General features: G+C 36.7%; 1 protein-coding gene across 1 annotated transcript; it reads left to right on the plus strand.

Moving 5' to 3' along the window:
* The first annotated feature begins 3,781 nt into the window (after positions 1-3,781).
* LOC103702792 (FAM10 family protein At4g22670) lies at positions 3,782-11,986 on the plus strand. Its single transcript, XM_008785356.4, has 11 exons — positions 3,782-4,042; positions 4,176-4,239; positions 8,447-8,608; positions 8,713-8,800; positions 8,879-8,959; positions 9,042-9,106; positions 9,592-9,732; positions 9,813-9,929; positions 10,009-10,185; positions 10,294-10,351; positions 11,478-11,986. Exons 1-11 carry the CDS (start codon positions 3,933-3,935, stop codon positions 11,573-11,575), a joined length of 1,161 nt encoding a protein of 386 aa, XP_008783578.1. The 5' UTR covers positions 3,782-3,932; the 3' UTR covers positions 11,576-11,986.
* Positions 11,987-12,743: the final 757 nt, after the last annotated feature.

Genomic DNA, 12,743 nt, shown 5'->3' on the forward strand with positions numbered 1-12,743 from the left:
CAGATGCTCTCTTGTGCCCTATTTTGAGCCTTACCGTTGCAAAGCTCACCGGAAACCACCATTTTCGGTCGAGCACCAAGTAACCACCGCACTTGGTAAGTCCCTCACCTCCATATAGTTATCTGGCGAACAAACTCGAAACCGAGCCCCATTTTTCTGTTTTTGGGCCAAACCAAGACTTTCTTCTTGGTCTTGCCACCTCCGCTAGCCGCTATCGCAGTCACCACTGTCTCTACTGTCGACTCCACCGTGACTGGCCGCCGGATCCTTGGCACCCACTGCCGGATCTTCTTCTCTCCTCTTTCCTCTCCTCTCTTCTTTCTTTTTCCTCTCTTCCTTTCCGTCTTCTTCTTCTTAGTTCTAATTTTTCTTCCCATTTTAGTTTTCTTCATTTAGTTATTAATTTCTATATATATATATATTGCTCTTTTTCTTTTGTTATTAATTTCTTTTTTCTAGCCTATATACCTGATGCATAGCTGATCTTTGCCATAGACAACCAAATCCAGACCCTTGATTGAACTTGAACTGAGACTCTCTCTTCTTCCTCTTTCTCTCTCTAAGCAAGAGTAAAGGATCTTAGTTCAAAGCCCTAACTCTCTTTGCTTAGATCCAAGTTGACCTATGGGTGGAAACCCTAAATCGTCCTAGGAGCCAGACATCAACCCTGTACCTCATCTTTGTCAAGTACTCTCTAGAATTTGGTTACCATTAACCTTTATCAAGCTACTTAAATTATAGTTCATCTTGATCAATTTAGCTCACTTTGTTCAGACCAACCCATCCAGTTAGGTACTGCCCTTGATCGACCTTGCCTTTTCTTCATCCTGATTTGGGCATGAGATCGTATTCCCAATAGTATTTTAATTTATAATTTTACTTGACTTCTAAGATGACGATGAAATTAATTATATTTTTAATGATATTAAAATAGGTGAGCTTGACTTGCCAACATGAAGTAGGCTTTTAAAGCAAGAAGAGGTAAGTAACCCGATGTTTCAAAGTGTATTTTTCGAATTTTTAATAAAATAATAATTACTTTATTAAATTTGATTATGATATCTATTTTATACTTGGTTAAACGGGTCATGTATGTTATTGTTACGATAGTAATTATTTTAAATTATGTTATGTTTTATGTTATCAAAATTTGAAAAATATGGCTAGGTAAATTATACAAATTGTTTTATATATATGAATTCTCCGCACGACTATGATCTAGCCTCGGCAATGGAGATTATTCATTGGCCCTATCGATTTGTAATCTGAGAAATTGGTTTTGACACCGAATCACTGATGATTAGAATAGTGATATTTGATACCGAACCACCGGTGATTAGAATAGTGGTATTTAGCATTTTGTGCATTCTATATCTGATCCATCCCATTGGGTTACGTAGCCATAGGGTGATGTTGAATTTCTAGTATTAGTTTATGAAAATAATAGTAATTTTCATAAAAGATATATTTATTAATTGATTTTTTTTTAAAATTCTCAATAAGTATCATGCTCTTTAATTATTTATTTATTTGGCATACTTAGACCCTACTTTGTGGTGTTATATTACTTAGTGGGCCAATGTAGCTTATTATTTCTTCTTTCTCTATTTTTTAGATCTTGAATCATGATTACTCAGAATTTGAGAGAGTGCGCTAGATCTTATGGAGATATTCATAATTATTGGAGTTCTACTTTAAACTATTTAGACTAGTTTAATTAGAACATCTTATTTGATTTGAATATTTTGACTTATGTCACTTTAGAGTAATTGATTATGAGAATGATTTATTTTTAGATCTTGATTAAATTAGTTTTTGAGGATTAAAGAATTATTATTGTTGCTTTGAGATTATTATGATTTGATCTATAGTCTTGCATGCTTGCATAGTCCACCCTATAGGTTTGGGGCTTTTATTATGCTATGGGTTTGAGGTGTGACAATTAAAGAGATAAAATGGATGAAAGCAATATTAATGCTTACCAATTATGAATATTCATCTGTACTTTGTTTTGTCTGTGTTAAACAAAAATCAGATGAGGCGGGAAAAAAAAACTTCCTATTTTATAAAATTTTTGTAAGTTTACATCTTAAGAAAGAAATTAAAAAATTATAAATTTCATCTAGTAACATAGTTGTCAATTCTATAATTAAAAAAATAAAAAAATATAGTATATACTACATAGCTAAGTAATACATATCAAACAAATTAGTTATTTAGCAATTCAATACATACATCTAGTAAATTGATATATAATTTCTAAAATATGTTGTTTATTAGTACATAGTATACAGTTAGATAATACACACCTAGTTAATTTGTCCTCTATGAAATCCAAAATACGCTTCCAAACAAATTAATACACACTTTGCAGAATATCATATTCGCCAATACACGCCATATGGCTGGTGATACACACTTATCGACTTTCTGATATATACTGTAAGCTTATCTGATACATACCTAATAGTGATCCAATATATACTTTCAGATAAATTGATATATATTTTTCAGAACATGCTTTTTATCAGTAATGTTACATGGCCAAATAATATACATTAAGCAATTAATCATCTTGCATTTATTTTTTTTAAAGTTACGAGATTGACGGACTTCGTTAGTAGCAAAAGTCTTATTCTTATTTAATTTTTGGGTTTCCTCTTTAAGATAGGCTTAGAGGAAACGTGGCAAAATAAGAGTTTCGCTGCCCCATAAGATATTTTATAATGCTCTCCCCACATGATTTTTGTTCGTCTATGTTCACTTTTATTCATGATTTCATCCTAGGATCGGCATCCTAGTTCCACACAAACCCTTTCTTTGATGAATAATATCATAGAAAACATAAATCCATTTCTTTTTGGATCAATTTGTCCATATCCTGGTACTTCTCTAAAAAATTAAATTATCATTTTATAAATAATATTTATTAATAAAAAATATTACTTATGTTAAAGATGGATAAATCATTTTTCATTGTAATCTTTTTTATTCCTAAAATATCCCTAACCCTACCACAACAATATAATAATATAATAATAATATGTTATATATTATTATCATATTATATTATAGTATATGATTATATTACATTACATTATAATATATTATAATATACTGTGTAAGAATATTATGTAATATATTATAATATATAATATAATATATGTTACAGCAAAATATTTTTATTTTGTTCTTAAAATGCCCCAAACCCTATAATGGTTACATATAATAATAATATAATATAGTGTATACTATTTTACAATATAATATAACAGGAATGCTAGTTTTCTATTATCAACCAAATATATTAAAATTATTTTTATAAAATTTATATTTTTTAAAATTATATTTTTTTAAAAAATATTTTAGTATTTTTTTTGGATGTATCAGAGCTAGAATTGGCATTCCTCTTGCGTAAACGTGGTATACCAACATATTTTTCGAAAAGCTAATGAAGCTATGGATTGGATGGTTGCTTATGTGGCCAGCTATTTATTTTTTTGATTTTTCTTGTACATATGGTTTACCCGCAAAGGAGTAAAAGAAGAAGAAAAAAGTTGGGCCTCGAATCATATGCTCCCGTGACGATGGCCCACCATTAGTATCATTGACCCCATCATCCATTCCCGAGCTCAAACGATTCATTGCATCTTCCCAGTCCGTCGGATCAAAATCAGACGTTCCCAATCAATCTGGACCTTCGGAAGCTGCTAGAAACCGCTAGGCCCTCCCCCCCAAATCCATCGAAGGCGAGAAACAAAACAGCGGGCCGTAACTCCCGTTTAAGGAAAAAGCAAACAAAAAACCCCAACAAAAAGCCACACCAATCCCCCTGGTTCTCATCCGTTTCTCATTAGGTCAGCCTTTCCTCTCTCCCACCGCCTCTCCTCTGAGTCCATTTTACTTCGATCGGTCTCTCGGAGTTTACGGAGATGGACGCGGCGAAGGTGGAGGAGCTGCGGCTTTTCGTTGAGCAGTGCGAGAAGAATCCGGCCGTCCTGAGTGACCCTTCCATCGCCTTCTTCCGAGACTACCTCGAAAGGTATCCGTCGATCCTTTTTTTTTCTCCTCAAAAATTTTTTGCTTTCCATTTGCGTCGATCGATCCATTGTCGTCTCGTGCTGTCTGATGCGATCTCTTGGATCCGGACTCAATGCCGGATGATGGTGTTTCAGCTTGGGCGCGAAGCTTCCTCCCGCCGCTTACATGCCCGGGGAGTCTCCCCAAACTCGGGATGCGGTATTCTCCCTCGCCCTAATTCCTCCTTCCCTTCCTTTAGTCGTACTATACAATTTATTCGTGCAGATGAGAATCTTCACATCATATATGGTGAATATTATTGAGATTTTCGGGCTATTTTTTGTTTTTGTTTTTTTTTGCTTGTCATGGACATTTATGTGGTGATGTTCGCTTGGGAGAGTCTTAGGGTCAGAGTTGATTTTGTAGATAACTTGTTGCTGGGTTAATTGTCCAAATGTTTCATTAGTGCATCAAGAAATTGTTCCATTCAATTTCAAAGTGTTCACCGAGATGATATATCTAATGTTTGTGGTGAGTTGCGCATCTTTTGTTTTCCTCGCAAGGTTGTTGATTCGAGTGTTGGCCACCCATAGCGCATGTGAGCATTTGAAGTTTCAGAATCTTGTACTCTAGCTTTTAGTATTCACCGGAAATGCGTGAATCCTTCGGTTAACTCTGATAGAGACCTCGGAGTCTGGTAAGAACTGTGGCTCTTTTTGTATGCACTCTCATAAAGAAAGTCACGTGGCATTGAACACTGAGTAAGATTTAAGTTGGCTTGGAACGGCATGAGTTGCCTGGATTGTCATGAGGGAGTATTTTAGATGATTGATTCAGCTGACTGTTCTATTTGTGGAACAAATGGATAGGAATCGTATGGTAATTGCATTATTTTAACATTATCAACATGTGAACTGGCATCACGTGGTGAACATGATTCTTTACCGTGTCGATTGAGGAGGCTTTTTATAGTTTTTTGAAAGATTACAACATGCTTTTCTCATTATATTTGGGATACTCCTTTGAAGGCACAATGTTCAATCCTTCAATGTTACCGGGTCAAAACATTGATGGTAGCAAGAAAAGTTGGTTTACAACCAATTTCCAGGACATGGTTTAACTTTAGGAATGTTGAGGATTTTCCATGTTGCAAGAAACAAAGTGCAAAAATAAACTCCCTGAGGTTGAGAGCTATCCTGACTGATTAGAGGTGCTGCAGTTAATGAGCCAGAAACTTGTAACAGGAGGGTGTATTTACTAAGACTTAATTTATCTGTTTTGCCTCCTTCACTATGTAAACTATTATCTAAAGGGTAAGGGAAGGGTATATTTACTAAAGAGTGTATTTATTGGCACCTTCTTTTTTTATCTAAAGTAATAAAAAACTTGTTTTATGAAAAAGTGCATCACTTTTTTGTCTTAGTAATAAAGAGTGTATTCTTATAAGTCAGTTGATACGTACGTTCACAAATTCTATTTCTATATTCCTCATCGTTCTCTCTTTAAATCTATTCTTATGTGTCTATCTGTGTATATCTTATGTGCATCTGCCTGGGAATGTAATATCATGTCTTTATATGTTTCAACATTAGTTGACTACCACGAAGCATTGTTTCACGAACATGGACATTGGAGTCAGATTTCACAGGTCTGCAAGCATCTGACCCAGCAAGAGGAGAAATACTCTATATGTTTGGTTCCTGAATAATTTTAACTGGCATATCTTATTAATTTTATTCGAAAAGGTATTGCTTCCATGTTAATCAGCTAAGACTATTGGAACCCTCCCCTGGATAGTTTTAATCTGGTTAAAATTGTAAAATAAAAACATGCTTTTCAGTGTTTCTGAAAAAAACCCAAAAGTGCCCCTCATTATTGGGGCTCTATTCAAGAACCAGAAAAAAGTTGTTTGGCTGGATAAACCTGAGAAAACTGAAAAAGCTGACTTTGTTCAGGCTTGTCTATGTTAATTCAGGAACCAAACAGGGCCTATACATTCATGCTGTTCTACAGAGAAAAAGAAAATCATTTCCAAAAACACAATGATAATTCTAAAGAACTTTCCTTTTAGTTTAGTATACGACCATTGTGTATCATATATAACTATATGTAACGCAAATTCCCTTTTGAAACCTTGAAGAGTTACCATAACCGTGTGACCTCCATTATTTGCATTTAACTCCTATTGGTACGACACTTGTAATAAGTGCATGCCACTCTCTGTCTAATGTATTAAATCAAATAGGAAACTATACTACAAAAATTAGGGGTTAATTTATTAATGTGCACAATGAAAATTTAGTAGAAAAATAAAATCCGTATCTAAAATAAAATCTATTCCATTTTTTTGTAATAATTCCTTGAGCTGCCTGCCCATGAGTCCCATGTAATGACACCATTGAAATCTAGAAATATCTGTCTACTACATAGTTGTAGATACTTCCATGACATCCCTTGCTTTAGTATTTGTTATCTTTAAGGAAAAGAAACAAGAGCAGGTCAACTAGAATTGAAAGTGTAGTTATCAAGCTTTATAAAATGTTATTAATCTTTAATCTAGTAAGATTCAAAGCCGTAATGCTTCCTATCACATGCACAACATGTGCGAAGTGCTAGTGTGGTATATGTGATTCATTACTTTTGGAGTTCTGGCAGATATGTCATCATGTTTTTTGAGTATGTGTTGACTCGTATCACTTTCTTTTATGGGTTCTTGATTGATATGTCATAATACACAATAAAATGCAATGTTACGAATTGATAGTGCTTTTCGGGCCTAGAATTTCGGTTCGCAAAACCGATATCGTGGCCCATACTTGTCAGGTACTGGGGTAGGGTATCATACTATACTGACATATGGTATGCATGCCACACATGGTATGCATGCTGGTGCCGATGAGGCTCCAATTCATCCAATCGGGGATTTTGCCCTTTGTCTAGAGAAGGGAAGTGCAGGAGGGAGGCCAACCAATCTAGGATTTGGCCTAGATTTTGATAGAGTGGGATAGGGGAGGGAGGGAGGCCAGCATCCTACTAGTGGTTGGTAAAGCTGCAGAGAAGATGGTGATGGTGAGCATGGTGGGGAGGAGAAGGCCAGCATCCTACTGGTGGCCCAGGCGGATGAGCATAGTGAGGTGCCAAGCTTGATCTAGGAGGTGGTTGGATGAAGGAGCTGCAGCGGCAAGGCAAAGAGCCTCCATGGATGGATCAAGAGAGAAATCGAGAGAGAGAGAACTAGCAATCAAGAGAGAGAGGATCAAGTGAATGAGGGTTCGAGGAGGGTTGGGGTTTTTTAAGGGATCGGTTGGACCTTGAACCAGTAGCCGTCAATTAGAATCGAGTCAAACCAAGCGAATTTGGGTATTTCTGCTCGGTGCGGATTGGTTCACACCTGTTCCAAACCAATATGCAGAATCACCGTGGTTCCAATGTTGGTTTGGTTCAATACATCCCGACTTGGGTAGTTTGTTAAAATGGTTTGTTTTTGGTGTAGTTATGACCTATATTCTTTTTTTAATCCTTAAAACTATATATTTTTATCTTCTTTTATAGAAATCTTTATTGAAGAGGAAGTAGTCTTTATATGATTGCATCAGAAATTTAGGACAGAATCTCACCTTTGTTTCATGTGGTTGAGCATAGGTTTTGGAATTAAGTTGACTATATCCCTTGTCTACCAAAATAATTTTTTTAAAAATAGAAAAATCGATATAAAGCCTCTCCATCTCCGCTCGTCTTCATCAATCTTCTTTACCTTCTATCAAAATATCATCTTCTCTTTAATCATTCACATGCCTTGTCCCTGCTTTGTGCTAGCCTTATTGCTTCCATCATTGGACAAATTGAAAAAAAGCCTGCTACGATGCAATGTACACAGAAGCTTCTCTCTGCAGCGTTTCCAATGCCATTGGGACACCCTGACTGCGCTTCACTCTTAGAAACGAATAACCGAGCCTTATCTAGATCATAAACTAAAGTTGGCAATCGCTGACCCTGTTAACCCAGAAGATATACACTGGTAGGCAGAGGAGCCTACCTCTCTGGAATGGTCATGAGTTCCCTATTCTTGTAGTCCAGATTAAATTTCAGTTCGGTTTCTCTGCTGTTGGGTATCATTAGTCAATTAATCTGTTACGACCAGAAAGTGAGCTATACTTTCTTTCCATAAGGGTGCAGATTATATAGAAAATAACATCAGCAACCTTTTCTGCAGTGCTGAAACCAAGGCTTTTTTTCCTGCAATTAACTGTTGATATTTTGTATTTTTGTTCCTCTTCCCCTCAGGTGTCATGGAAGTATCTGTTTTTAAGACATTAGAGAGACATCATGCATCATGTATTATTTTTGGGCTTTCTCTACTTTTCTGTTTTGTTTAGGATTTGGAAAGCTGAGGCCAGAGTTCTCGTTTAATTGATACCAATTACAGAAAAGCGAAATGGTGGATGAAATGGATGAAGATCTTGATGAGGATGATCTCAATGCAAAGGGTGCTGCTTCAGTAGAGCATGAATCTGACGATGAGATTGTTGAATCTGACATCGAGCTTGAAGGAGAAACTGTAGAACCTGACAATGATGCACCACAAAAGGTGATTTGCAATGGATATCATATTTACTGCTTATGAGTGACTTAAAAGTCATGAATGAGTGCAATATCAGCTTCTGCCAATTTTTATTTTTTTTCTCCTTCCAGATGGGAGACCCATCTACCGAGGTAACAGAGGAAAGTCGTGATGCTTCTCAAGAGGCCAAAGGGAAAGCTATAGAAGCAATTTCAGACGGTATAGCAGCATCTGTTGTATCATATTTTAGCCATACTTAATCTGAATCTGTGAATCGTGGTGTTGGCTAATTGTCAGGGAAGTTGGATGAGGCCATCGAGCGTCTTACGGAGGCTATCTTGCTGAATCCAACATCAGCAATCATGTATGCAACCAGAGGTAAATGCTGTTCGATCACTTTTATTAACACTAATTTTCTATTGATTTCTTCCTACTTAGCATTTGATAAATTTTCATGCAGCATCTGTGTATATCAAGATGAAGAAACCGAATGCTGCAATTCGTGATGCAAATGCTGCTTTGGAGGTAATTTTATATAGTATAATCAATGTGCTATTATAATGCTGCCATGCTTTTATTGATTCCATTTTATGTACATGTTTGTTTCACTAAATGTATCTTATCTAATTATCCCTGCAAAATTGGGCACCAGAAATACACTAGGGACATATATTTCCCCATGCTTCTGCCATCTTGTATGTAATCCATTCCGGTGTTCATGCTTATATTATAATGTAGTATTTTTTCGCATGCATTGATAGCATAATATATCGTTTCGTTTTAACTTGCTTATGCCATCTATTACATGCCTGCATGTCATCAGTTTCAGCTTGAGATGTGTCTTATCATAATATATGAACATATTCTTTCCATATGTAAACAATTCTTTAAACCAATGCTTACTGTTGTGAAAATTCCACTTGTGATCTAAACAAGAACTCCTACGCTTCCCATTTAATGCATTACTATGGCCTGAATTGGGTTTACGTTTTCTTTGGTCATTGTCTCAGATCAACCCTGACTCTGCAAAAGGCTACAAATCCCGCGGCATGGCTTTAGCTATGCTTGGGAAATGGGAGGAAGCTGCCAAGGATCTTCACCTGGCATCCAAATTGGATTATGACGAGGAGATAAATGCTGTGCTTAAGAAGGTATAAAAGTTTCCAAACAATTGTAAATATTGCTAGTTATAACACTATTTAATATTTTACATTTTTGTGGTGGCATGCAGGTTGAACCCAATGCACACAAGATTGAAGAACATCGTAGAAAGTATGAAAGATTGCGAAAGGAGAGAGAAGAAAAGAAAATTGAGCGTGAGAGGCAGCGTCGCCGAGCGGAGGCTCAGGTTGTTGGCATAAAACTAGTGCCCTCACAAGGTTATGTAACTTATAGGTTACACATTCTGACTTTGACCTTTTTTCCAGGCTGCTTATGAGAAGGCAAAGAGGGAAGAACAATCATCAAGTAGACCATCAGGAGGTATGCCAGGAGGGTTCCCTGGTACTAAGCCTGGAGGGTTCCCAGGAGGTATGCCTGGAGGGTTCCCAGGTGCCATGCCTGGTGGTGTACCTGGAAATATTGATATGAGCAAAATTCTGAATGTAAGAGACTGAACTCATTTTAACTTATCTTATTTGTTTACATCATTACATGATAGTTCTAGGTCTACCATATCATACTGATTGGGCAAGCTCTCTTATCTGAAACAGGATCCTGAACTAATGGCGGCATTTAATGATCCAGAGATAATGGCTGCTCTCCAAGATGGTATGCTGTTTTCCTTGCTTCTGTTTCTTCTTAATTTTTTATCCTGGTTATATTAATTTGTTCTATCAAATGTTTATTTTGTGCTAGTAGTAGTTTCTGACTTTATTTTTTACTAAATAAAACTGTTCTGTGAACTTCTATGATATCCTTGTGAGGAAATCTGCAAGTTAACAAGCTTTGCTGTAGACATGGATATAATCGAATCAAAATTATGGGTGCATGCAGTAGCAATAAACTGCAACTTTAGTTTCACCAAAATCGACAATAAACCCCTTGGCAGTGTTTGGCTGCTAGTTAAGTAGTGGTTAGTGGATGGTTATCCGTGTAAGTAGCCAAGAACTGTCAATAAGTTGGGCGTCAATTCTTACTGGTTATTAACCTGGCTAAACAGGTGAAATAAGTTTTACCACCAGAAGTCACTTCTCCCTCTTTGCTATTTTCCACAACCTAACCCATTAGCCCTCAAACCAAACAAGGGATGTTATTTACCCGTGTATAAGTGATTATGGGTGGTTGCCTGAAGTTAAAGAGGTCTATCACCTGGTTATCTGTCTGGCATCCAAAGGCTGTCTTAGTCTCATAAATGCTTTTGTTAGCTTTAAATTAATAACTACTGTCCAAAAATCTGCCGACAAGATGTACTCTAGTAACCCCGAGAGATGGCTAGGTCTATGTTGCCATCGAGTTTCGGGTTTATGCCCTACTTCATGCTCCTTAAGTTAACCACTTTGATGTCCTATATGCAGGATAGGAATCCTACCACCCACCCCACCCTAAAGAAAAAAGGGAAAGAGAAAGGAAACACTACAAGTTCATTCATGAAAAAAATAGACCTGCACTTGTTAATTCTGACAGTTTTAACATTATAGCTGAATATTTTTGGAAAGATTAGTTGAAAAGGGAAGTGGGGCGAATAAAATATTGTTTAGTTTATAGGGTGCACGTGGAGGCCAACCTTTTATTTGTTTTCTTGTTGGTTAATCACTCACTCAAACAAATATGACCTTTGTGTCTCATTCTGAGTTCAATCTTTGTTCTTATGCATTTACTATCACCACTTTAGTTGATGCGATTTATATGCTGCCATTTCTCTCTGATAATTCATGTTTGTTTTCTTGTGGTGCAGTGATGAATAACCCGGCAAGTTTCGCCAAACACCAAGCCAATCCCAAAGTAGCTCCTGTTATTGCAAAGATGATGGGGAAATTTGCTGGAGCTAAGTAACAGCATTTAACAGTTCGCAGTCCCTTTAAGGTGTTTGAATAGGTTGACGTGATTCAGAATTGTTAAATCGTGATTCCTATAGTTAATGTTTGATCAATGTTTATTGAGTGGATTCAGCAGTTGTTTCGTGATTGGTGGTTTGTTGGTCAATGGTGATTTGGAGTTTAGTTGGTTCTTAACAGGAACTTCCTGTGGTTTGTAAAGTAACCTTAACCGGATAAGGTAGCAAGGCTGCTGCAGGCAGATTCTCTCCGTAACTGTCATCTTGAGCTAACCTTGCCTACTTATCCAAATTTAAAGCTTATTTGCATGCGGGTGATCTTAATGTAACCACCAGTATGAATTTAGGGGACATTGCGTGGCTCAGGAAAAGAAAATAAAAAGATGAGTATGACTTGTTAACATTTGTTATTGTGATATCGTTTTATCTAATGAATATAACTGCTGCTAAATAGGTTTTTGACTTGCTCCAAAATGCCTTCAGATTGAGACTGCGTTATATTTTCTTATTATATTTTTGAGAGCATGCGGGCCAGGCTTCACCGCTGCCCATGCCCGCCTCCTTGGCTAAGAGAAATATCTTCTGAGCGGGTGTGTGGCTCGTGTTGTGCATTGTGTGATACTGTATGGTGCATATTAATGCTTCAGATGGGTGAAGCTTGCTGCATTATTATTGAGATTCTAGGCATAGTACTTCTGTCAACTGCAGTTGATTGATGTTTGGGAGAACTCGAGGATGGTTGGATCTGCTCGGCTAGGGAATGGATGGATGGTTCAATCTAAGGGTTCATACAAATATTAAAATAACCACTAGATCATAAATACTTTGTGTTATTAGGAAATAGGTCACCAGGGAAGATAGAGGATAAAGGCAGGACAAGCTTGAGCATTACTGGGGTGGGGGAAGTGAAACTATTTCAAGTTTGAATTATGCACCTGCAATTTATGGAGTAACCGAAATAAGCAATTTAAAGGCATGCTTAAGTCTTTTGAAACGAAGTACCGTAGAGGCCAAAGTTGACTTGTTACTGAAAATTTTGAGAAGCCACATTTGACTTGTAACTAAAAGTGAAGCTGAACTTGAATTTGGTGGCATGCGGTCTTCTGATTGATATCATCCCCTGTTTGGATTTTTTGTGTATCAGATATCCTAGACTCAAGGAGGGCT

The sequence above is a fragment of the Phoenix dactylifera genome, chromosome 5, assembly GCF_009389715.1.
Source record: "Phoenix dactylifera cultivar Barhee BC4 chromosome 5, palm_55x_up_171113_PBpolish2nd_filt_p, whole genome shotgun sequence".
Lineage (NCBI taxonomy): Eukaryota > Viridiplantae > Streptophyta > Magnoliopsida > Arecales > Arecaceae > Phoenix > Phoenix dactylifera.

Bases quoted from the DNA above. Each gene is read 5' to 3' on its own strand.
- LOC103702792 (XM_008785356.4), top strand. From the start codon at position 3,933: ATGGACGCGGCGAAGGTGGAGGAGCTGCGGCTTTTCGTTGAGCAGTGC. The intron at 8,801-8,878 runs GTATAGCAGCAT...GCTAATTGTCAG, and splicing joins TATAGAAGCAATTTCAGACG to GGAAGTTGGATGAGGCCATC. The intron at 8,960-9,041 runs GTAAATGCTGTT...ATTTTCATGCAG, and splicing joins AATCATGTATGCAACCAGAG to CATCTGTGTATATCAAGATG.